The 25551-nt window shown below is 43.5% G+C and overlaps 10 protein-coding genes across 10 annotated transcripts; 6 read left to right on the forward strand and 4 right to left on the reverse strand.

The window, feature by feature from the left end:
- Positions 1-488: 488 nt before the first annotated feature.
- O0I10_011328 (uncharacterized protein) lies at positions 489-2088 on the forward strand (the record flags this gene model as incomplete). Its single annotated transcript, XM_058491297.1, has 10 exons — positions 489-583; positions 642-723; positions 810-987; positions 1055-1181; positions 1239-1324; positions 1374-1464; positions 1523-1650; positions 1709-1774; positions 1837-1881; positions 1949-2088. The coding sequence occupies 10 exons, from the start codon at positions 489-491 to the stop codon at positions 2086-2088; spliced, it is 1038 nt and encodes a 345-aa protein (XP_058337942.1).
- A 354-nt stretch (positions 2089-2442) lies between these two features.
- On the reverse strand, positions 2443-4333 carry O0I10_011329 (cystathionine beta-synthase; the record flags this gene model as incomplete). Its single annotated transcript, XM_058491298.1, has 8 exons — positions 2443-2561; positions 2620-2911; positions 2968-3185; positions 3248-3389; positions 3443-3505; positions 3568-3720; positions 3777-4177; positions 4240-4333. 8 exons carry the CDS (start codon positions 4331-4333, stop codon positions 2443-2445), a joined length of 1482 nt encoding a protein of 493 aa, XP_058337943.1.
- A 668-nt stretch (positions 4334-5001) lies between these two features.
- O0I10_011330 (uncharacterized protein) lies at positions 5002-5559 on the forward strand (the record flags this gene model as incomplete). Its single annotated transcript, XM_058491299.1, has 4 exons — positions 5002-5047; positions 5109-5339; positions 5396-5453; positions 5517-5559. The coding sequence occupies 4 exons, from the start codon at positions 5002-5004 to the stop codon at positions 5557-5559; spliced, it is 378 nt and encodes a 125-aa protein (XP_058337944.1).
- Positions 5560-7350: 1791 nt separating this feature from the next.
- O0I10_011331 (uncharacterized protein) lies at positions 7351-7678 on the forward strand (the record flags this gene model as incomplete). The annotated part of the gene is made up of 3 exons (XM_058491300.1): positions 7351-7429; positions 7501-7528; positions 7600-7678. 3 exons carry the CDS (start codon positions 7351-7353, stop codon positions 7676-7678), a joined length of 186 nt encoding a protein of 61 aa, XP_058337945.1.
- A 1298-nt stretch (positions 7679-8976) lies between these two features.
- Positions 8977-9483, forward strand: O0I10_011332 (uncharacterized protein; the record flags this gene model as incomplete). The annotated part of the gene is made up of 1 exon (XM_058491301.1): positions 8977-9483. The coding sequence occupies one exon, from the start codon at positions 8977-8979 to the stop codon at positions 9481-9483; it is 507 nt and encodes a 168-aa protein (XP_058337946.1).
- Positions 9484-9504: 21 nt separating this feature from the next.
- Positions 9505-10732, reverse strand: O0I10_011333 (uncharacterized protein; the record flags this gene model as incomplete). The annotated part of the gene is made up of 6 exons (XM_058491302.1): positions 9505-9641; positions 9710-9892; positions 9949-10322; positions 10379-10391; positions 10450-10635; positions 10693-10732. 6 exons carry the CDS (start codon positions 10730-10732, stop codon positions 9505-9507), a joined length of 933 nt encoding a protein of 310 aa, XP_058337947.1.
- Positions 10733-10927: 195 nt separating this feature from the next.
- Positions 10928-11584, forward strand: O0I10_011334 (40S ribosomal protein S17-B; the record flags this gene model as incomplete). The annotated part of the gene is made up of 3 exons (XM_058491303.1): positions 10928-10930; positions 11031-11336; positions 11471-11584. 3 exons carry the CDS (start codon positions 10928-10930, stop codon positions 11582-11584), a joined length of 423 nt encoding a protein of 140 aa, XP_058337948.1.
- Positions 11585-16807: 5223 nt separating this feature from the next.
- Positions 16808-19352, reverse strand: O0I10_011335 (uncharacterized protein; the record flags this gene model as incomplete). The annotated part of the gene is made up of 12 exons (XM_058491304.1): positions 16808-16862; positions 16926-17084; positions 17146-17286; positions 17349-17483; positions 17540-17690; positions 17748-18076; positions 18134-18177; positions 18248-18433; positions 18502-18575; positions 18640-18991; positions 19057-19152; positions 19224-19352. The coding sequence occupies 12 exons, from the start codon at positions 19350-19352 to the stop codon at positions 16808-16810; spliced, it is 1851 nt and encodes a 616-aa protein (XP_058337949.1).
- A 111-nt stretch (positions 19353-19463) lies between these two features.
- O0I10_011336 (uncharacterized protein) lies at positions 19464-19841 on the reverse strand (the record flags this gene model as incomplete). Its single annotated transcript, XM_058491305.1, has 2 exons — positions 19464-19734; positions 19795-19841. 2 exons carry the CDS (start codon positions 19839-19841, stop codon positions 19464-19466), a joined length of 318 nt encoding a protein of 105 aa, XP_058337950.1.
- Positions 19842-21006: 1165 nt separating this feature from the next.
- O0I10_011337 (uncharacterized protein) lies at positions 21007-25342 on the forward strand (the record flags this gene model as incomplete). Its single annotated transcript, XM_058491306.1, has 9 exons — positions 21007-21510; positions 21573-21864; positions 21926-22100; positions 22168-24155; positions 24223-24635; positions 24693-24962; positions 25024-25103; positions 25167-25245; positions 25304-25342. 9 exons carry the CDS (start codon positions 21007-21009, stop codon positions 25340-25342), a joined length of 3840 nt encoding a protein of 1279 aa, XP_058337951.1.
- Between the last annotated feature and the right edge of the window lie 209 nt (positions 25343-25551).

Raw genomic sequence — 25551 nt, forward strand, 5'->3', positions numbered from 1 at the left:
ACAAGAAGTCCAGCAGATTGCAATGCGTAGTAGTTGTGTTCACAGTGGGTCGTGTTACCTAGGATACGACGTTTCTTTTGGTGCACAGGATTATGGTGGATGGTGTTCAATGCTTTTACAGACGATTGGGAACGATCCTTTCAAAATAAGGATATCTTATAAGGGCTTGTAGCTTAATGATTACCATCCGAGATATCATGCTTCTTATTGCACTCACTCGGTCACGTCAATGTGGCATTCACTGTAGATACCTGCCATTGAATGCCACCACAGCTTCCGTATCTCATACAATGACCACTTAAGCTAGCAGTGTCACCTTTGTTGTAAACTTTATTGATTCCAATCCTGTACTTTTACATCCAATAAGAGTAACAATGAGGGGGGGTTGATTCATAGGAAGGTGGGTAGCAACGTGCCAATGCATAAATTCGGTCGCCCCAAATTGGTTCAGCCTATGGACTTCTTCCCGCAGGCGTATATTTCACTCCATGTCGTCACTGCAAAAGGAACTGTTCAAGAAACGAAATGCCGCCGAGGAAACGAATGAGCAAAACGAAAATGACGATTTAGCACCCCTTCAAAGGTAAAGTTTAGAGTCCCTTGTTCGATGGCACCATGTATTCACTCACTTTGCCATGTAGCCCTTCATTGTTCAAACGTGGTCAACCTTCAGCCAAGTATGCGCCTGTTTCTTGGGACAAGTACTTTGACACCTATCAAGATGTTGCCATACCCGGTACATCCGATATATCCTTTCTCGCATGTTCATGAAAGCCTTCTCTGGTTATGCACAATGTCATCCTTAACAGCTTATCTACGTCTTTCGTGTCTATAGAATCAATGGATCAGCCAATGCCAATACCCCTGTGTTTATCTTCCATCATGGTGCCGGCCATAGTGCTCTCTCGTTTGCATTGACAGCCAGCCACATTAGGGAAATGACTGATGGAGAATGCTCGATTGTTGCCTTGGATGCACGTGGACATGGTATATTGAAACCTACTACTACTACTACTACATCTATTGTATCCTGACAACGGCATGCCTATCTTAGGTGATACGCAAACAAGCAATGATACCGATTACTCGCTCAATACGCTCAGCGACGACCTCGTGAATGTTATTCAGGCTTTGTACAATGGCCAAGAGACAACACCGGATCTGTGCTTGGTTGGTCACAGGTAAATTGGATGTTTATGGAGAAGGGATCAAGGGCTAAGCGAGAATTGTTGTCCTAGTATGGGTGGATCGGTCGTCGTTGATGTCGCATCACGTAAGCGATTAAAGAACGTGGTCGGTGTATGCGTATTGGATGTGGTAGAAGGTAAGTGGGATATGCGTAAAAGCAAGCAATGTATTGATTTCGTGATAAGGTTCGGCGATGGATGCGCTTTCTTCCATGACAAGCATATTGAACACTCGGCCTCAACGCTTTAAGAATATTGAACAAGCAATACAATGGAGGTAATGAATCCATATGCAAGAGAAGGGAATAGGATGTGCTGATCCTTCTTTTAATTAGCGTGAGATCCAATACAGTAAGGAATTTGGAGTCGGCAAAGGTATCAGTGCCACCGCTTGTAAGGTCAACCGACGACAATGCTTTGGGATGGAGAACCGATTTGATCAAAACCAAACCTTTTTGGACAGGTGAGAGCGACATGGAATGATGCAAAAAGGTGTTCTTCATTAACGAATGAATCTATAGAATGGTTTACTGATCTTTCCAGCAAATTTTTGGCTTGTCCAGCTGCCAAGTTGCTTATCCTTGCAGGTAAAAGATATGACGACGTATGCAACAAATGATCCATTGTTCATTCTTTTCCTTTCCTATAGGCACCGATAGATTAGACAAGCCATTGATGATTGGGCAAATGCAAGGTAAGAGGAAGGATGGTGTGGTGCGTCATGTAAAGAGAGAATGTGTGCACTCAAATATCAATGGCAGGCAAATTCCAACTACACATCATCCCCGAAGCAGGTCACTTTTTACAAGAAGATGCCCCCGTAAATACAGCACGAAGCCTCGTAGAGTTCTGGAGACGTAACAAACGACTCGTACTTCCCCCCAAAGTGCAAATAAAATAGAGATTGTCATTTTCTTTAAAGTCAATTACTATATGTGACGAGACAGGTCGACTGCGTCTCAAAGACACGAGTCTCGATACAGTCGGTTTTAGTCGTCTTGTGTTTGTCTCGAAATCCTGTCTGGGCGCACGTTCAGATCTTTAACAGCCAAACGGCACAATTCGGGATCTCTTGAAAAAAATTTCGTGATAAGAAAAAACACAAAACCTGCAAAGGCTGCAGGGCTATTTAACCTTTTTTCAATGGGTGTCAGTCACGCAAGAACATGATCCCCGCTATACTCCGTTCATTTTAATCCCCACTCTCTCTGCTGCAATACATATAGGATCATTCAAACAACAAAATAGGGTCGCTTTATAGAAATTGTCGTCGATGCAAAAAGCTCAATAAATCGTATTTCGTAGCTACACCAAGGCACCACTTTCGATTGACGTCCGTAACCATAGCAAATGAGTTCTTTTCAAAGAATTTGGCTATTGAGAATAGTTAGCACTGTGATCCCTATCATACACAACCAATGGTACAACTTACCAAGATCCGCCAAGCTGGTATCAGGGGTAATCAATTGATACTTTAATGTACCAGTGGCCTTCTTGAAGGTGAACATGCAATCCTGTACTGCTGTCTTGGGTTGAATGACACCTTGATCCAATCGTTCTTGAAGCGTCGTCAATGATACGTATCCAACCAATTTCTTGTTGTCAGTGCGAATGACCGGTAGTTGAGAGAATTCACGTTCCAACATGAGATCCAATGCATAGGATACGGTTGCCGTGGGAGGAATGGTTACTGCTGCTGGAAGCTGTAGATCTTCAACACTTGCCTATAACCAGTACATTCTTAAGATCCCCATTCTCAACCACTTCCAAAATGACTTACTGCACGGTAGCGATCCGTAGAGAGGAATTCGAGTTCTTGAGTCATCACATCATCAGCCAAGTTGTTCTCCAAAAGCCAATCATCATTCAACAAGGTGGATCCATAATTCTTGGCCGTATCATTCAAAATGACCACTGAGCGATATTCATGCGTAGTGTGTTGGGAGAGCGTAGTTGCATGTTGAATGGCAGCTGCAACCACAGCACCCGATGATGGTCCTAATCATTGTTGTTCATAAGCGATCACGAAGTTCCAATATCCAATGTTGTCCAAAACTTACCACAAAAGATGCCATCACCACGGATAAGACGACGAGCAGTAGAGAATGCATCCTTGTCAGATATCTTGAACCAGCCATCTACCTTGGATCGGTCTAAGGACTTTGGTACAAAGTTGCTTCCTAAATCTTCAATCTTCCAATCCTATATGCGTTGCATGAGTACATACTTGTGTTTCATGCCTTCCTATAGCTTACCGTGCGACCATGTTCAATACTTCCAACAGCCAAAACTGAATCGGTAGGATCCACACCAAAGACCTAATATGGATGTTATCAACACATTGCATCATCCCACCACCCATGATGGCGGATAAACATACCTGAAGTTCAGGGATCTTGGCCTTTAATGCCGTTGCAAGCTGAGTGATCATAAGACCGGATTCGACGCCAACAAACAAGTGATCCAGTCTCATTTGTGTTTGCTGCATAATCTCCTCTGCCAACTCGTCGTAATAGATTCCTTCCAACTTGGTCTAATCCATAACCAATGAACAAATGTATCTTGACATACACATTTCCTTTTCAATACCTCTTCAATAACACGTGAATTGGGTAATTGTTCCTTCAACTTGGATGCAACAGAGAAAGCGCTTTCGGGAGCATCTGGTCGTGCTTCGGTTGGTGAACGCATGATCTCAGCACCAAGAGCTTTGAGCATTTGAATACGATCAATGGAAGTCTTTTCTGGAACAACGACAATGACACGGTGGGTCTTTGCAGCAGCGGCAGCAACAGCGATACCCAAGTTGCCGGAAGTGGGGATGATCAATGTATCGACTTTGCCAAGGTCTACGATGTTCCCTTGTTTAACACAACCAGTGCCTTCTTCCTCATACATGTATTCATAAATACCTTTCATTATCTTGTGAGCGACACGATCCTTGTGGCTTCCAGTGGGGTTGGCGAGTTCAAGTTTTGCAAGTAGTTGGACTAAAGGGAGAGCGATTGTTAGACGACTAGCATGATGCCAAGAAGCACATTGATAAACCTACCTTGGTTGTGAGGAGACAATCTCACCATGGGAGTCAAGCCGACATGGGTGGTAATGCTGTCTGCAATGGGTGGAGGTTGAGGATCGAGTGGCATGTTTAGCGGTGGAGGGATAAAAGGTGTGGAACAAGGATCGGGTTTTGACACGCGCGGAATGGAGATGGTCTATGCAAGGTCTCAGCCAATCCAATTGCCAGCTACACATCAACCATCAGTAACATCAATGCAATAACTCGGGTCTTGATAATGGTTAAAGTGGTTTTCATACGCACATGTAAGTGGCGGCAACAAAAGCAAGTACATGTCTATCAAGGCTGATTCACCACCATGAACACAATGAAACAAGCTTACAAGAAGGTGTAATAACATCAATGCCTTTCTCATCTCCTTGGATACCGATACTGGAACAATGATTTATACGTGTCATTTGATAAAAGATTTGAGAGTTCAGTGTACAAACACCCTTTGATTCCAAGCACCATCACAAAAAACTGCAGTGATATCATAGCGGGGGGTAACCATGTGACACCAATGAACAAGCATGGAGATCACAGTAGCACATCACGGGAGTAAGGAGCAACGGATCACGGGGTGGTGAATTGGATAATATGGATCATTTGGATAATGCACATGGCCAAATCATGCAGCAGCAGCAGCAGTAATTGATCTCTTTTCTCTCTCTCTCTCTTTTTTTACTCTCCTTCCCTTTTTTCCTCTTTATTGAACAAAGTCTCTTTTACCACAACCTAAACCTCCGATTACAAATGACCAACAGCATGCGATCCCGATTCAAAGATGAGCACTCGTTTGGTATGTCATTCTTGAAGAAAAAAAAAGAGACGAGCACTAAATACGATTGGTATTCTTCAAGAGAAACGCAAAGCAGAAGCCGATCGTATACGAGACAAGTATCCAGATCGTATCCCAGTGATTTGCGAAAAGGTCGACAAGAGCGATATCCCCACCGTTGACAAGAAAAAGTACCTCGTACCAGCCGATCTCACAGTTGGACAATTCGTCTATGTCATTCGAAAGCGGATCAAGCTCAACCCTGAAAAGGCCATCTTTATCTTTGTTAATCAAGTATTGCCTCCCACTGCTGGTACGTTTCTCTCATGAAGATGATGATGATCGACACTCTGACATGTCTTTTTCCAGCTCTGATGAGTGCCATATACGAAGAACACAAGGATGAGGATGGATTTTTATACATTGCGTAAGTCCCCAAAATGAACCCCCTCCACAATGGATGGGTGATGTTGAACATTTGACATGATAGGTACTCTGGTGAAAACACGTTCGGATCAAGTTCGATGTTGTAGTAGAAATTGGAAAATGTTGTCGTTATCCTCAACTTTATATCAAGCAAATACACACATATACAAAGCGTAAAAGGGTTGTAGTACGTTTGTTGTTCGCTTAGATGTTGAGCTTGGTGTGACGCCAGTTGCGGCGCTTGGCGTTCCAGCTAAAAGAATAGATATGAGTGAGTGGGATAGGGCCTTGGAAGGAGTGTCTATGCATAGTATATCTTTACCGGATCTTGGTATCAGCCTTCATACGGAACCAGTGAGGAAGAGGGCGGTTTTGCTTTTGCTTCTTGGCGAGCTTAACCTTGGTGCGGAACGACTTGTTGGAAGGCTATACGCAATGAACGTCAATTGACATGATGTCGTTTATCGTTTCGATAGCCGAGCATCATCAACATCCATCCATCCATCCATCCGTCATTATCTGCTGCTGCTTTTTCGTTCATCCATCCGTCATAATTGTTGTAAATTCGTAATGGTGGTGGTGGTTCTTTGTGGCGAAGATGATACTCGGCAATGATCTTATATGATAGCTTACCATTGCAAATCGGTCAATGGGGAAAGAGGGAGACCACTGGCTACACCAGGCCAAGCGCTTATTGGCAGCGGCACAAGAAATCAAAATCTCGCTCTCGCTCTCTCTCTCTCATAACCAGCAGCTTCGGCCCATCACCTGCACCACACCTCTCTTTTCTTATTCATCTTCATGTACATGTAATTTATTGACTACCAATCAAGATTTCAATAAAAAAGAGATCCAAGTCAATTTACGCTTCACTATCATCCAATTGCATTCATCGTTATGGTACTAAACTCATCTTGTTGATGGCTGCTTGCAGTCGCGTGACCATCCTCATCGTCATCATTGCAGCATTCTCATATCCGAGAAGGGGAAGGATCTCCCTAAAACAACCTAGCGTCAACCTTACTTGCAATAAACAAAATCAATCAACAACAGCACACTTGAAATGCCAGATCATGGCAAAAAAGTTGTGTATGAATACGAGCCCCATCAACTTTATATGGTAGTTGCTATGACATCGCCACGGTTGCCAAGGATACCAACGTCGTGGATACCACCCTTCAAAGCCTCATTATCCGATGACACGTGGTCATTCTTGGTTGTGTTCTCAGCCGTGCCCTTTTTCATTTGCATATAGATGTTCCTCAGCAACGTCCGATGTTGCATGATCTGCCATGTCCGGCGACTCGCTTCTCATTATGTTTCAAGGAGAAAGTGCGGCAAGGGGGCATTTGTATGATAACCGTACGAGCATAGCATTTTGTCTTTTTGTGCAATCCAATGGGCAATGTAATGTACAACAAAAAAAAGTAGCAGCTGACTGAAATCATGTCATTGTTCTTCTCCTGGATGCAAGATCTAGCCGATGTAAGCCGTCATCATCATCGGATGATGAAGTTGTTGGTCCATAGCAAAATCAAAATCCATAATAGGATCATGGCTTTTTGGCAAGCATTTATGTAGTAAATTGTAGCAGTAGTAGTAGGACAAGGATTAGTTGCTGCATGCAATAACTTGTCTTATGCCAAGCCAAAAGGGAAAATAGGATGCGGTCTCGTTCTCTCCTTTTGCCTAATTTTGGCTAATCCTAAATTGGCGCATCCGAAATGCCGCTTATAAAAAGCGTCCACAGAATCAATCATCGCCAAACCATTACTCTTTTACTACTCATAAACATGTCTCCCAGGTACTGTACATTGGCTATCAAAGAGAGCTGTGTGTGCGTGTCGATCGTATAGGCTAACATGTAAGCATGCAGCCAACAAGAACAACAGCAACAAATGCCCGCCGTTGCCAACGCTTACCCTACCACCCAAACCATGTCCCTCCAAAACGAGCAAACCAAGAAGGAAGAAGAAGGTATGTATGCGTATGCTTGATCCTCTTTGATTGGAATTGTCCTTGTAACATACTCTTTCTTGTCAATGTAGTTGAGCCCTCCACCTCTTCCTTGCTCAGGTAAATAGGCTAGATCAAATGTTGTAGCTCATGGATCAGGTTATTAACATGGCGCCCTTTGGAAACATTAGACTTCGTGGTGGTGGTTGTGTCAAGGACTGCCTTGCTACCATTTGCTTCTGCTGCGCTCTTGAAGCTATTTGCTGGTAGGTGTCATATACATGGGTGAATGGGTTGAATTCGTGAACCATATGCTAACAATTTTGCTACTCTAATTATAGCTGTAAGTTGACGATAGAAATTGCATCCAAGCTGCAACACTTTTCCATCGTCCCACATTCAACTAATCGACGTTTTCTTTTTTTCTACTATAGGCGAGATCGACGAGATTTGCTGCTAAAGTGCCTGCATGTGCCATTGGCACACCATGATGAAACATTACGGAATAAAGTGTACCCATTATTTTGCCTATTAGCCTTCTATGTACGTTGCACCAAAGTGAAAAAAGTACCATATTTGCACAAAACACCTGATATGGGTAGCCCCTCTCCCCTTTCTTTATTCTGCATGACGTTTTGTCCGACATTATGGTTCCATGTCATTCGACCAAAGTGTGTATGTGTATGTATGTAAATATCTCTCTCGTAGCACATGCATGACGTATCAGTGGATACATCACAAGAGATAGATCCATTTACTTTCAACTTGGGCCAACCAGCATATGCAACTTGTATTAAAATAAAACTGCTGCAGTACAATGATCAACGAATTTTATCCCGCAAGAGTCAAATTTACCTCTAAACGGCAACGGGGCACCTGCAATGTCTCGGTTTAATCAAGCCACCATGGATGTGCCACTGCCAAGACTCCAACCCAGATGCCTGGCCTAATAATGTTATTGTGGCGGAAATCAATTCAACCTGGGTTCGCCTATTCTAAAAACACGCACATCCATAATCAGCGCTATAATGATATTCAGGTACACAGATCTAGAACATGTTTGGCCCTAATATACAGCTCTCCGCGCACGCATTTATTTTGTTCCAGATTCAATTGAAAAGAATTGGTACAGCCAAAGTGTGAAAAATGAGGACAGCTTTTGGATGGGAAAAAGTGTCACAAGTGTTGATCACCCAAACGCAGCATGCAAACGCCTGGTGTATTCAAAAAGTCAACAATTACAAAAAGAAAGCCTTTCGGAGCTGGGTCATAGTTACGCCGAAGTGACAATCCTGCACGCTCTTCTTGCATAAATCTTTGATCTTTTTGTATCATGCCAAATCGCCATGCATAAAGGTAGCATGTACCAGAATACGCTTTTGTATGCATTTGTTCATTTCAATGTGTGCTGATACCCATAGGCACTACGTCACCTGGGATCCATCAAAAAAGCAAGGAGATGCTGAAATCCGATTGGAAGATGACCAACGGACAAATAAAACAAAAGATTCGTGTATTCATTTTCATTCACTCTTTCTCTTTTCCCTTTTAACTTTCCCTTTACAACAATGACCATAGATCTCATATATGAACCAGCAAAAGTGGATGATCTTGACGAAATCACTGCCTTAGAAACAGCATCGTATCACCCTGATGAAGCAGCCTCTCGTGAACAACTTGCCAACCGTATCCAATACGCCCTTACATCCGATGTCAACTTATTCATGGTTGCGCGTCGCTCACCCGATCGTGAGCTTGTTGGCTATGTTTGCAATACACTTTCAAAGGACCCACTTGTCACTGATGAATCCATGAAAACCCATGACCCTGAAGGCAAAACGGTGTGCTTGCATAGCGTGTGCGTATCACCCAATGCGCGTCGACAAAAAATTGCATCGCGTCTTATGAAGCATTGGATCGAAATCATTCGTAACGAGAAACGGTATCAGCGTATTGCATTGATGAGTCGCCCCAATCTCATTCCTCTCTATGAATCTGTGGGGTTCAAGACACTTGGCAAAAGTTCGGTGGTGCATGGACCTGACCCATGGTATGACGCCGTCATTGACTTGTGAGCGTAAAAATACATTTGTATTTCATAGACAACGATGAACGAGACCACGAACAAAGCTCATGCTGGGGTATAATGTGTTGCGATAATCCATGTCATACCACGCATTAATGGCAATAACACCTTCGTCACCATGTTGCAAAACCTGATGGAACCAGAGTGCTAATTAGAAAGGATGTGAGAAAAGAAAAGGCTATGGGCGTGTCTACATGTGGATGTATGTAACTCACCAGGAAGATACAGCATCTCACCCGCTTTTACCTTGACAACAATGGGACGAGCATACTTGAAGCGAGGAAAACGTTCAAGGTTTGGATGTAAAGGGTCCACAGGTATCCAAGGTGTTTCAGTAGGAGGGTCAAGCGGGGTCAAATCCATTGAAGGAGAATAAATGGCTGTTGGAAAAGTGGATTCTAGATGATACATGATGAGTCTCCAATCTTTTTGTTGTTGCTTCTTTTTCTGTTACCATGGAGACAATAGTATTCTGATGGCGGTAGCAACACGAACGTTTTTTCACCACGTATAACGGCATAGCAATTCTCATAGGGATCTTTGTGCAATGATGTAATGCTCTTGTCGTTGCCCATCCAAAAGTTGACAGCATCCGGTTTTTTGCCAAGTGCCTCGCTACACCATGATACCTCTTCATCAATGTCGTCTTTAAGTGCTGCAAATTCGGTGTGCAAGCTGTCGTTTTGTAATGAGATATAGTGCGCATGGGGTGTGTTGCGTTTTCCTTCGATGATGTCGAGAAAGTCGTTAAAAGGCATCGATTCTTCATGTGGCAGCACAAAGTACTCGCGATCTGTTTTCGGATCATAGGTCACTGCATCTGCGTAGCTGCATAAAGAACGACTAGGTGAATTCATGGATCACAAAAAGCAGGTCCTTCTTACCCATTTGGCGTGGCTATATGCGTTACATGTTAATAAGCTTCCCTTTTCAACATCATGCGTTGATCACGTACTTCCCACTGTAACAATCGATTCACCCATCTTCTCCCGAAAATAGTCATCACTCCATCGTTTCATAGCTGGCCAATGCGATATGGCATTTTTTATCACTGCAGGCCTGTTGGGATGCACACAATTCCTGAGGAATTCCACTGGGGTTGGTGGCGAGTCGTAAGTGTGGATGTATGTACCATTGATATCTATAAGAAGCATGTATTAAGGGAATGATCGAAGTGCAGCAAGACATGATGTTTTACCTTGGTATTCTTGTATAAAGTTGATAATTTCTTCTTCCATCATCAAGAGGATAAGGTGATGTGTTGAAAAGGAAAAAAGAAAAGAGTGAAAGGGGAAAGAGGATCCCGACATCAGCATTTTCAACTCAGGCGTGCTTGTGTGTGTGCGTCTGTGCAGCAATTGAATTAGCCCCATGCAATTCCCAAAGCAAGATCTCTTTCTCTTTCACATTTTATTTCATATCGTTTAATCATCATGGTACATAATCGATGGATGCATAGATGGGTGGATGGATGGATGGATGGATGGATGGATGGATGAAAGAATGGATAAGCTGATGGATGGATGAATGATGTAGGGTCGTGTTCGTACCAAGACTGTCAAGAAGGCTTCTCGTGTCCTTATCGAGAAATACTATCCTCGCCTCACTCTCGATTTCCAAACCAACAAGCGCATTTGTGATGAGGTTGCTATCATTCAGTCCAAGCGTCTTCGCAACAAGATTGCTGGTTTCACCACCCATTTGATGAAGCGTATCTCTCGTGGTCCTGTCCGTGGTATCTCCTTCAAGCTTCAAGAAGAGGAACGTGAACGTCGTGATAACTATGTGCCCGAGCAATCTGCTTTGGATACCTCTGCTATTGAGATTGATCCTGAGACTGAGGTATGTATCATCATTTCATTTTCAATGTGTGGCGGTTGGATCTTTCGATGGCCAAAACTATATTGTTATTACTCGGTGTCAAGATCCATCCGTACTAACCAGTAGATCCTGCTGCGTATCCGTTTTCTTTGTAGGACTTGCTCAAGTCCCTCAACTTTGAAAACTTGCCTGGCGTCCGTGTTACCGCTCCCGTCGCTGCATTCGCTCCCAAGGACAACCGTCGCCGTGACAACGCTCGTCGTGCTTAAGTTTGTAGACACTTCTCATGTTGATAAACAATCCAATTCAATAGTATTCCCAATAATCAATGTGATGGGGCCCTGTGAATAGGTTTATTTGGATGGAGATGATAATGTTGATGATTACAAAATGGAGGAAAAGAGTGATAAAATGGTTGCTGGGAATGGTGATGAGCTAATAGGTCGATGGGGTGCCTTCATCAGTAATGTGTCCAAAGAGCCTTCGTGTGATTTAATCCATGCATCGGGTGATTATCGCTGTATCCAAACATGGTATTGAGTGGCAACACCTTTGACAGGCTTGTAGCTTCAGGCATGCTGATCAAGAAATTGGTTGCCGTGTGTCTTGCATATCATTCATAGCCATGGTCTCTCGTATTCACGTGATATGATCCACATCCTTCCCGCTGACTACGTGCCAGGTAACCAAAGCAACATCCCCAAGGATTCCATATCACTGCACTTGATTGCATCCATCCATCATAACTGCCATTGCAAGTCCAAGGGGGTAGAACGAGCCAAATGATCGCTACTGATTATCTTCCTTTTCCATGCGACTATTGCGAAGTGTGGCATCGACCAAATGCATAGCAAAGATTGCTTGTATCGAGGCGTACTGATAATGGGTATCGATAGCTATCATCATGTGGTGTACTTCACCTAGTGAACCTCACTATTAGACGTCATTTCTTGGTCGAATGTCTCATCCATTTGCCCTTTGCTTACCTTGGTTGGGTCATCGTATAGAAAACTACTTGTAGCACATGTGGTATTGTGGATGCGTGTAATTGATGCATGAAGAGATGATGATAGTCATTGTTGTGTAATAGATAAAGCTGTTCAACATGCTATAATGTCACACCAGGAAGACTTCCCTTGGAACTAGTTGCTGGTCACCACCTCGTTTTGACAAGGAAGATGGGCCTAAGCTTCTTTGCATGTTCCTTTCAAACTCGTAAGGAATGAGTGCCGAAGGTGCCATGTACGCGCTGTCATCGTTTGTCGTTACAAAGAAGTTGCCATGATGGTCATTGTCCAGTGGTGTGAAATGCAGTTGGAGAGGAAGAGTAGACGCAGCGGATTTACTCTGCTCCAACTTGGCCTTTTTTACCGCCTGCCTATTACACCACCCATAGAATGCATAATTGTATCACCCGTGGTGATTCATTTATTGTCATTGTCCTCACAACTATAATAAACCATGATCTATTTCATTGTCAAGTGGTAAAGGGAGGAAATATGGTTGCTAGGTGAAAGGGGTGTACTAGTCTCCGGTTTCCAAGCAACCTCCAACAAAGCTTTTGTGCGCATGAAAAAGACAAGTGCAGTGAACAAAGAAAATGAAAGAGTGTATATTGTATACGCGTGCTAATAATGAATTGAATAGGTTTACGTTCAAGGGACCCACCTTGGGGCATCATCATCATCATCATCGTCCCCTTGGGTTCGACTCCCAACCCTGTACATACCTTTTGACCATCCATTTGACATCATCAGTGCACAAGGTAGGCACCTCAAAGGAGGCATGCATGATCCATGCCTTTTGTGCTTGTGTCTTTTTGGAAAATGTGACAACGAGTACGAGGGTGATGAAGACTACTGCGAATGATGAGCAATGATAATGAAGAGGAGGATCATGGTGGGGCCCCAGTAGGTAGAGGAAAGCATGGTTTATTATCCACTTGGATTTTCGTAGCTTATCCCACTTCTTGTTTGCTTGTATATTGATATAGTAGCTTTGATGGAAAAAGGTGATTCCTTTATCGGTCTTGTAAGAAATAAGACATGCATATTATTATGACACATACATAAAGAAAGGGGTTGAGCTTAAGAGAAATGGTGGTCTTCCATTGAGGTTCAGGGCGTGAGTTACCAGTTCCATGTATGTTGCTGTGGTAAAAGGGTGGCATTATGTATGCGTGTGTGTGCGCATCCACTTTAATCGATGCTGGTTTATGCAGCTCGACCATGCACATCCAAATGTGGCATTGACACCATTATTTGTCATGCACGTACCATCCTTGATACATTGGACGTTGTTTACTTACATACCTTCATCACAAAAGGCAATCATTGTCATCATCCATTTGGGCAGCAACCTGTAAGGACGTGTTTGTAACCACCACGTGCGGTTTCACTCAGCTCTTCATCTTTCCGTTCATGCAGTCGACACCATCCACTAGGAAAAAGCAACTCCATCATACTTACGGCATAAGTAAAACATAAAGGTGCCTGTATCTCCAAATTTTACAATCAAACGTGGGCTCTTTAATAGATCAACGTGCTTGTCGGGGTCAAAGGAATCTTGTGTCAAAGTATGAAGTTCATCGTGGCCAATCCCAGATTTCGCAATGTCGCTACCAGCCAAACTGGATCCGGGGCTCAACCTCTTTCGACGACGACCAAAAAATATTTTTTGGGCTAGTTGCGACATTGGACGTGAAACTTTCACACAAGATGCTGTTGGCCAAGCCGAGCCCATTGCTCTAATAAAAACCTCACCTTCGATTGTAAAGTTTGGAGATACAGGCACGTTTATGTTTGTAAGCGTGATGCTATATGAGAAGTGGTCTTTGTTTAATGTAAAGTAGCTAGACCCTGACAGAGCAAAAGATGCAGAGGGTCGTGTTGTGTAACACAGCTACGTTTGCATGAATGAAAGGATCAATGTATAATTACTTTATGGACCATCTAGGAACAGGCATGTATTGCTAGCTAACGGCCTCTTTTATCCAATCATCATTGTTGCGAGATCCACTGCATGGGAACGATGCCCCTGCTCTAGACATTCATTTCCATGATTAAAGTAGGTTGATCCGAGCTGATTTGACTGAGCTGCGGTCAAAGAGGGATTACATCACTCTGGACATAAAGCACGCTCGATGTAGCTCAACCGATGTAATCTTGTGTGAGCGTAACTCAACCAAATCATCTCGGATCAACCTACTTTAATCATGGAGACGAATGTCCAGAGCAGGAGCATCGTCCACCTACAATAGAATGCACAAAAGTTGGGAATGCACAAGAGTGGCTATTAGCTGCCAATGTATGACATAAAAGCGAGGGTTGCGTACCTTTCATGCATTGTCCCTGAAGTCCTGACTTTTTAGCTGAGTTACCCAAAGAGGTCCTTCTGCATCTTTGGCTCTCCAAGGTCTAGCTACTTGGCAATGAACAAAGACCACTTCTCATATAGCATCACGCTTACAAACATAAAGGTGCCTGTATCTCCAAACTTTACAATGTGACGTGGGGTTTTTATTAGAGCAATGTGCTCAGCTTGGCCAACAGCACCTTGAGTGTAAGTTTCACGATCAAGCTTGCCAATCCCAGATTTCGCAATGTCGCCACCAGTCAAACTGGATCTGAGGGTCGACCTCTTCGACGACGACGACCAAAAAATATTTTTTGGGCTGTTTGCGACATTGAACGTGAAACTTTCACACAAGGTGCTGTTGGCCAAGCCGAGCCCATTGCTCTATTCAAAACCCCACGTTTCATTGTAAAGTTTGGAGATACAGGCACCTTTATGTTTTACCTATGCTGTAAGCGTGATGCTATATGAGAAGTGGTCTTTGTTTAATGTAAAGTAGCTAGATCCTGACAGAGCAAAAGATGCAGAAGGAATTGTTTGTGTCACGAAGCAAGAGAAAGCTGATCTTAAGCACCAGTCCTATTGGCGGAGAGTGCATAAAGGACCCCTTTCCCTGCCTGTCTATAGTAAGGTCCACGTATGGTAGCCCGTATGAAGTCTTTTTCAAGCCTACCATGACATGGTCAATATGCCAAAATGACCAATGGATCCGGTAGTATCTTGTGTGAAAAGTGCATGTTGCATGAAGCTTGAAATGCGAATTGCCTTTCATCCATCATCATCATCCATCCTACGCACAGCATCTATTTGCATCAGCAGTCAATTACAGAAGCTTGCTCATCTCATTTTATTGACGCTCTTTATGACCATCATGCTTCTTAGAACCACGCTAACTACCATGCTAATAGCTACATAATACAGGCATCGAGAACATCCTCCTCCTTTGAACAAGGTCAAATCATCCAAACCTTTATCAATGTTGTTTCCATGCTTGGAATCTCGTCAGAGCAAAGGACAGCCATAATTGAATAATCCAAGTGTTCGTATCAAAGAGTTCGTGATCCTGCCACTGTGTCCTTGTTACTATTGAAAGATACATCTTCAACTGGAGGTTCGATCCACAAACACGTTGAGCCTTGCGAAATAACCTTACCACTTTTATCTTGTTTGGTACCTCCATCATTGCCTAGAATCCCTGATGAATCGTTGTTGTCAATGCTGCGTGCTTCATGATTGCCTTTGCCGATCCATCACTACCAGTATCATCCATGTAAACGCACTTCTTGTGGTCATCGCCCAAGGGATCATCCAACCTGAGGTACGCCTTATATCAAATAAGCCATCCCCTTTTTCCTTGATTCTTGTAGAAAGGAATGAACGATACCTTGTTAGCATTCTAGCCGCTTAATAAAAGCAGGACGAAGTGTTTAGACGTACCTATTGTGTTGCTCCAGTCATGGGTGGATCGCCAATGAGGAAAGAACATGGGTCACCGATCGCTGTTTGACACGCTTCACAATTGCATCTTCACCATTGACGTTGTTGTTGTTGCGATGGAAACGCTACCAGTGAGTGCTATAGAGGAGTCGGCATTGGGTTGGTGAAGAAGAGGAAACGCCGCCATGGATACCAACCTGCCAATTCATATGCAGCTATGGGATACATAAAAGAAAGTCCATCCATAAAGCTTCTACCATATTGAAAAGATGATGTACTCTGCTGCAATGATGCGTCTGATCGATATTAGTTAAAGCTCTACCACTGATACTGGTGATCCGTGTACCATCATCATCATCACCATCACCATTGCTGGCAGATGCAGATCAAACAAACGTATGCATAAAGGTGCGTGCATAAGCTTGCATTTGCATAAGCATCATGTCTAAAACTTGCCCTGGAGAATAACATGTCATCGCTAATACCGTAGGGATGCGGTCACGTATATGCCATTCCAAGCACTCATTGGTTCGGGTAAATAGCACATAGTCGTCGTCCACTAGGCATTCCTCTATAACATGCAATGGTATTAAAACACGAAACATAAAGCAGCAACTTGAAAACAGTATTTAGTTTAAAAAGGCGAGGAAACAGGGTCATGTTGTAGTTTAATATAGAAGGCTAGCAGTTATTCTATGTATTTACTTTTCTAGATCCTCGGGGAATGTAGAATCACACATGGAAGGATTTTTACCACTAGATAAGATAGCAAGCGATTAGCATCCATAGGAAAACAAACATGAAACTACGACGTCTTACCACCACAAAGGTTGAAGAGCTTCGGCTTTAATTCCACGGTTGACAAGACGATAGCGCCAATCGAACATGCGAGACATTGCATCACTCAAGTCACGTTTCTCATTTTCAATGTTGTATCTTCCAGACCACAAAACCTCTGCTGCTGCTGCAGTACGTGGCCTATATTAAAAGATCACGGTTAACAAATACGTATGCATTGCTATGTATCCAAGTCATTTACCATAATCGCACGTCAAGTGCAGTGCTATCCGTTTGCTCTGCCCAAAGGGCTACTTCGCCTCCCAAGACATTGGCGGCCTCTTGTTTCGTAAGGTTGTATGCCATATCGTAGCTATAGATACGTTGCCATGTTTTGAAAGGCCTAAAGCGTCATGGTTGTTAATACTCCAAATCAATGCCATCATGTGAAAGGTAATAACTTACGAGCACCAATCACCACCACTACCACCCCAATTGGATGGGCGATAATTATCTGTCAATTGATGTCGATCCAATTCATCTGCAAGTGATTCTGGGACCTTGGGTTGTTCTTGTTCATCGTAGGATTCATCGTTGCCACTATAAAAAGCCGATCAACAACAATACTTTGCGACAACTAATATGATTCAACCTACGTCCAACCACCGTGGCCACAATCCAGATACCAAAAGTTGGCGTGTGAAGCAATCACCTTGTAGCCTTTCTTTGCTGCTTCTTGGACCGGCTTGTTCCATACCTGCAAGACCACGTCTTTTGAGATGGGCAATTGATTATCTGTGACGGAATCTGTGCAATACAAGTCATAAGCAACATGATGTAAAAGCGTGATTTCATTCAACAAACCTTCCCAAAGGATAGCTTTTTTGCCAGAATTTTGAATGAATTGGACTTCCTTGTTCAAAAACATGTGCAACAACTCGTCGCCGGTGGCATTGTATTTGCTCATGTATTCTTGTACTCGATGGTCTTGTTCCCAGCACTTGTAAATAGGTTCATCACCACCACCATGATACCAATTATCAGGGAAGAGGGAAGCCACCTCGGAGATAACCTTTTCCACAAGATGATACGTCTCTTCAAGAACAGGATTCAATTGACCCGTAGTGGGTTCAGCAGCCAAGCGCTCGCTCCATTCGTTGCTCGGATCCAAAAAGAATTTTCCATTGCATGTTCTACATCAGCAACATGAGATTCTTTGTATCATTTTTAGAGAAAGAATGAAAGCTTACATGATATCAGGATGGGAATTAGCCCAAGAACCGGTGTGAGCAGGCTGCATTAATGAGAGATGAGTTTGAATTTTCTGGATAATGAAAGGAGGAGGAGGAGGAGAGCTCGTTTACCATGTCAATTTCTGGGATTACACGAATACCCCTGGATCGTGCATACTCCACAACACGTTTAACATCCTTTTTAGAATAGACCAATCTTCGGTTGTTGAGCACATAGGCAGCTTGTTGAGCAAGTTCAGGAACACTCTCCAATCGTAAAGGAAAGCTTTGTGAATCTGTAATGTGCCAATGGAATACCTAGTAGTTGTACGTATTCATGCTGTGAGTAAATTATACATGCATCTTTTTTTAAGCAGCACACATACATTCATTTTGTTGTACGCCATGGCATCGATGGTTCGCAGGATATCAGAAACAGGAAAGTAATTGCGAGATGTATCTAGTATGCAAGGGGTGAGTCGTTGATGTCAAAGGATACATAAAAAAGCAAGCTTACAACATACCCAACATCAAACCACGATGAGAATACACAGGCGCATCTTCAATATGGATAGGTGTTTCAGGGATATACAATTGCATTGTGGTGTTGGTAGCATCATCTTCGGAATAATCAAGGATGGGAGTTTCCTTTGGAGGGCGTGCCTTGACAAGCTGAGAAAATGTTTCTAATCCACGTAATGCACCCCATACAGTGGCGGCACGCAGTCGACCTTCAAATTCTTGAATATCCAAAGTGTATGATTCATCGACATCGTGATCCAATTCCGCACTTGGATTATCAACAATAATGTCAAGCTGAGAGAAATGAGATGTGGCCACCGTTGTACGCATGATTGGTTGCTTTGGTACTTGTACCTGTCACCATCATCCATGATTAACCTTCATGATACAACACATAGCCCATCCCATACCCTACTTACAGGCATCCATTGCTCAGAGCGTACAAGATCAGTGTATCGATTGATAGCATCTTTCAATACAGGGATATCAGGTGCATTGAATTTGAAAGAGGTGATCTATGTATGTATGTATGTATGCATCATAATAAGTCATCGCACTATGTTGTCATGTTGCTTTTTTTCTTTACATTGAGAACCACATCGGTATCACCAGAGTCGATGTATTGTGGGATAGGCCATAGGAACGCTCCTTGCAAAGCCCAAGAAATGGATGGAAAGAGGGTTGTGGCGGCTAAGACAGCACGACTGATTTTCATGAATGAGAGAGCGAGCGAATGAGAGAAAGAAAGTAAAGAAGAAAAAAGGAGTAAACCAGGTAAATGGAATGTAAAATGTCGCTTTTATTATGCAAAGATCCTGCCTTGGCTTTAACTGTAATCAATGACCTTCTTGATATAGTAAGCACCTGCGGTCAACGACAAGACTGACATTGCTGCTGGCACAGGCTTCTTGAATCCGCTCTTGATGGCACGGGGAATCATTCCACCAGCAAGGACTGCCGATGCAGCGACAGCCGTCTCGTGTCCGTAATCTCTGTTTTCCTTGATGAGGTAACCTGCCACACCGTAAAGGGAACCAACAGCCACACCAGCAACCAAAGAAGGAACAGAACGCGTCTTTGCAAAACCAGCAATACCACTACAATAAATGTGATGAGCCTACATGCAAACCTATCTCATGTGGATTGTGAATGTTTACCCAACGGTGGACAAGGCGGCCATGGTATAGCAAGGATGATGTGACATGGTTGTTGAAAAGAAGAACAAGGTTGACAACGTTGTCCGCACCCGCCGATTTTATGTTTATGTTGTGCGGGGTGAAGCTGCTGTTGTTACGGCAACGGGCCGATAATCGGCGCATGGCAACACAAGGCAGAGGACGGAATCGCTGGTTCGGTGATAAAGCAGCTGCTACGTATATAGTATAGATGTCCCAAGGTAATATTATAAAGAAGATGCTGCATGGAACATTTGATGAATGCGTTTGAATGAGAGCAGGATTGTACATAAGAAAACCATCGTAGTAGATACGACATCAACAACAAAGGATATATGAAGTAATGCATCTTTATTAAAGGATGAAGACCTACAAAGAATGAAAAGGGGATAAAAAGACAATGAAGACACACGTCTACTTGCTTGTCGTTGCATAGCTCCCTGCGTATCCCTTTTCCTTTTTCGAACTTTTGTTACAATAGAGCCATGTATTCCCACTTTTCATAAAAGGCATTCTCGGGCTCCATAGACCAAGAGGCTCCTTTGCATCATTTAGTATTACCATCTCAACAAGGGATATATTGAATCAACCATCTCTTCCACGTTCATCGTTCTTTTTCTTTTTCAGGTCCTTGTAGTATATCAATACGCAGTGTTGGGTATTTGGGAAAATCGGACGTATGATGTCAACCTCTTGCATTATTGCCTTTATATAGTATCATGCTTCAAGTAAACGTTAACGTTACTAATGCTACCACGTGCTGCATAAGATGACAGTAAAGATGATGGTGTAATGGACGTATGGGCACTTGAAAGAACAAACCCCCCTCGAATGCTTCATCCAGGGCTCCGACTTGGGCAATCATAAAAGTCAACACATTACAATAGTATCCTACCACAAAGGTGTACGTTGCTCACACGCTCTCTCTTTTCAAGGTAAGCAGGTGCATATCAAGGTGCTGGTAGTTCGCCATTGAGCATAAAGTAGTTGACTGTGTAGAGTAGCACATTCAAGGGCAGCAGTTTCTGAGCTTGACAATCGATGACTTTGGCCAACTGGCACGCCCATTCTCCTCTTTCTCCTGTTGAACACGGCCATCCTAATCTCTGCAACACGACTTTGAGCAGGTTACTATAATAACATGAATACAATGTGAGCAACAGTATCACTGACGATAAGAGACCTTCCTAGTTCATGTCATCACCTTACAGTCGACCATCCCAACCTTCTAATTCGTCGTCGTCGTCTTCGTCGTCGTCTTCTTCGTCTCGACTTTCGCCAGCGTATAATGGAATACCAGCTCGATCAACTCCTCAAGGATCTATTCTACCCTATATTCCAGAACGCACATCGTCGAATCCCGAGCAAATCTCAAAGATTGTCAACTCTCTCAACTATGATGTGTCTCAAATTCGACCTCTTTATCAAGGACGACTACGTACCAATGGTGCACCCGACCTAGGAGCTATCAATGTCAGTAGTAGACCTACGGCGACGAGTGGTGGCAGTAACGTTACGACACCTACAGCAGCAGCAGCATCATCATCAACTAGTACGCCTATCGGTACAGCACATCCATCGGCTGTTGGTGTATCGACGTTCGACTGGGCGAGCATTCCTGTGAGTCCACGTACTAAGCCTGGTAATACCAATGAAGGAGGATGGAAGATTAGCTCGAAAAGAGTACCCCATTTACAGGTAAAAAGTGTGATAGAGTTTGGGATGTTTGACTTTGATTAAACAAATCGTATTGTATGTAGGATCATTCATATCAACAGCAGCAGCATCACATTCCACCACCTCTCCAATCTCCTTATTATCATCAGTTTCCTCAGCAACAACAACAACCGCAACAACAGCAACAGCGTCTACAACGTATTCAAGTCACCACCGATTCCAATACATTCCATAGCTTGACAGTGACCGATCTCATTGATCCAGCCGTTATCAAGACCACCATCCTTCGAAAGCTGAATCTGGATTTAGGACATCAATACCTCTATTATCATGAAAATGGTGTCATGTACCAGCATGAGAATGGTGAACGTTTTTGTAAGCGACAAGGAAAAAATCAATCCAAGTACCTTGAACTAATCATGTTGTATATGTGTAGATGCTCCTTTGACCGATGAGGAACTTGTCAACATATGCCGTGCATCAGATGAGAGACCCAAGGATCAGATTTCGGTCATGCTTGCAGATCAGCTATTACCACCTTATGCAAGAGATGGCAGAGGCATCTATCCTGATATCCCTAGTGATTATCATTATCGATCGCAATACGCAAGGTGAGAGAAAAGGATAAGGAAAAGGATGCATTGGAGATGGGTATACTAATTGCATTGAGTAACATAGGAATGTCGTACCGGTTATGTATCCAAGGGCAACGGAGCCACACAATACCTATTATGGACATCCAGGGTCTTCAATGCATCCAGAGACCTATGATTCTCAATACAGCCCTGTCATGTCAAGTTCACCCAAGATAATACCTGTGGCCAATGTTCATCATCCTCGTCCCACCACCACCAATGGACCTGATTTTATTCCATCATCTTCAGCTGCTACAGCATCCACCCCTAGTGATGAGTTACGACAAGACAGCGGCTACTTTGAACGTAGCTACAAGCGATCCTCAGCACGTAGCACATCTTCTATGGAACGACTTTCTCTCCAAGATCCTCCTCCACCTACACACAAGGCTGCAGAATTATGGGCCGTTCCACCTCAACAACCTGTTGCTGTCAATGAGACCACGGATAGTAACAAGCAAGCTGCTCCCGTTTCTTTATGGGCTGTTCCACCTCAACGTCATCCCGAACCATCATCGTCGTCATCATCCGCAGCAGCAGAAGAGGAAGGCAACAAGCCTATTCCATCAGTATCGTTATGGGCGGTACCCCCACAGTCATCATCTTCTTCTTCCTTGGAATCATCATCAGCCAATGATGAAAGCAAAAAGCAGCAGCAGCAGCAGACGACGTCACTTTGGGCTGTGCCTCCTCAACATTCCATGGAATCATCCAATGATCTTGATACCAATAATGCATCAGAGCCTGTATCACTTTGGGCGGTACCTCCACAAAAAGAACATGAAACGCCTTCTTCTTCAAGTTCGTTATGGGCCGTGCCTCCACAAAAAGAACATGAAACGCCTTCGTCTTCTTCTTCTTCTTCAAGTTCGTTATGGGCTGTACCACCTCAAAAGACGCCTGATCCTGTGAAGCAACAATCAACAAGCTTATGGGCAGTACCACCTCAACGATCCTTGGATCCAGTTACAGAAGTTGAGGATATTCCAGAGGATGATAATAATAACAAGCACGCACCTGTGTCATTATGGGCTGTCCCTCCTCAACATGGATTGGAAGGCGAGGGTGATGCTAGTGCTGCTACATCGAGTGATCATTCAGGCGATGGTTTATGGGCTGTGCCTCCTTCTAATGCCGAATCCAGCAATTCCGAAGCCGACGATTTGACATTGAAACCAAGACCACGTCCAAGTGCATCTACTGAATCGACTCTTAAAAAGAGATGGCATCATCGACGACAATACTCTGATGGTGGTCGTGTAACCAATGGCAGTGAACCAGAATCAATGGGAGGCAATAGACGCACCGTACGCTTTGTGAGTCCCAATGCAACTTCCTATGTCGAGGATGGCGTTGAAAAATTATCATTACGAGATGAAGCAGCATCATCATCGAATGAATCGGGTCAATTGGATGATAAGCAACAGCAACATCGCAACAATCACAATTTGCATATTCAGATCCCAGCTTCGGATGATGATACTACGATCTCTTCTCGATCACCACGCACACCAAGGCAACGTACACCATTATCAGCCAACAGTAGTAGCGGTGCATCACCTATCTCCAGCTCGCATGAAACTAGTGAACATGAGGATGAAACATGGGGCGAGCGTCCATCTATCGAACAATTGTACCGTGACATTGACAAGTACTTGCCTGGTCATGATCTTGATAAAGAGATTTTTATTGATACATCGAATCCCGCCGCTGCTGGTGCTGGTCCTACTGCTGCTACACCTGGGACATCTCCGAATAATAATGCTATCGCTGCTGCTGCTGCACAATCCGCTGCTGCTGCTGCTGCTGCACCTGCTCCACGTCGTTTGCAAGGTCATAAAAAGTCTATTCGTGTTGTTGCAAATGAGGCCCATCGCAACTGGAGACAAGCCATGAATGTTATTCGTGTCAACCATCTCTTGAGACGACGAAGCACCAAGATGTGGGGAAGAAAGGTTGAGCAAGTCAAGCCTGGTATGATTATTGAGGAACAAAGTATCCCCAAGGAGAGTCAAGATGCTGGTTATATAGGTATGTGTGGGTGTGGGGGACATCTTTTTCTTTGGGTTAGCGGTTATTGACTTGTACATTCTTATAGCACCCACCAAGATGCAATGGGTACGTGGTGAGCTGATTGGCCGTGGATCATTTGGTCGTGTTTACCACGCTCTCAATGTGGCAGCTGGAGAATGGATTGCTGTCAAGGAAGTCGATGCTCCCAAAACGAAATCGGATATGCTGAATGACAAGATGCGTGATGCTGTCGACTCTTTATATCGCGAGGTGTCTTTGCTCAAGGATCTTGATCATGAAAACATTGTCCAGTATCTCGGCTATGATTATGATGAAGAGGAAGGCCACATCAACATCTTTTTGGAGTATGTCCCTGGTGGTAGTATTCTTAGTGTGCTTCACAAGACCGGTCGCTTTGAGGAAGTGTTGGTTCGATTCTTTACGCGACAAATCCTTTTAGGATTGGAGTATTTACATGATCGCAATATTATGCATCGAGTAAGTTAGCCATGAATGATGAAAGATTGGATCTCTAAGATGGCATTTGTTATCTAGGATATCAAGGCAGGTAATATCCTGGTGGATCAGAATGGTGTATGCAAGATTACGGACTTTGGTCTCTCCAAGCCGAGTGGTCAAGAAGAGGCATATGATCCCAATTCCAATACGCTTATGAAGGGCACAGTATTTTGGATGGCACCCGAAGTGATTCGATCCGATTACAGCGCAAAGATTGATATTTGGAGTCTTGGATGTACCGTGATTGAAATGTTGAGTGGGAATCATCCTTGGCTTGACCTGAATATGCTTGCTGCCTTGTATAATGTAAGTTTGCTCTACAAGGATTGGATAGAACAAATCCCCTAACACCGATTTACACCTATAGCTCGGAAAATACCAAGCACCACCATTACCAGAAGATGCCTCTGATGCAGCAAAGGATTTCCTTAATCAGTGCTTTATCATGTAAGTCGAAGTCAATGGGTTTATTATTATGATGTGGTAATTGACATTGGCGTTTTATTATAGCAATCCTGAAGAGCGACCGACAGCAGCTGATTTACTGGTTCATCTCTTTGTCCGCCAGGAACCATCATTCAATTTCAAGGCAAGTCAAATGTGTGCATGTGGATGGGATCATGTAACTGACAGACATGGATTTATAGAAATACATGAAAGAAGTGGAAGCCAAATCGAAGTCTTGAACATTATTCTCTTATACTTAATACCATCATTATCCCGGTCATCATCCCAATCTCGTTTTCCTTCATCCATTACCTACGCACAACTACCACCACACCATCATTCAATTACCACACACCACATATACACATTATCATCCGCATTACTTTTTCTTATATGTAGATGCCCTTTTTCCTTTTATAAAACATCCTGCGTGCCTTGATGGCAACAA

This window comes from Lichtheimia ornata, assembly GCF_029851405.1.
Source record: "Lichtheimia ornata isolate CBS 291.66 chromosome Unknown scaffold00087, whole genome shotgun sequence".
Lineage (NCBI taxonomy): Eukaryota > Fungi > Mucoromycota > Mucoromycetes > Mucorales > Lichtheimiaceae > Lichtheimia > Lichtheimia ornata.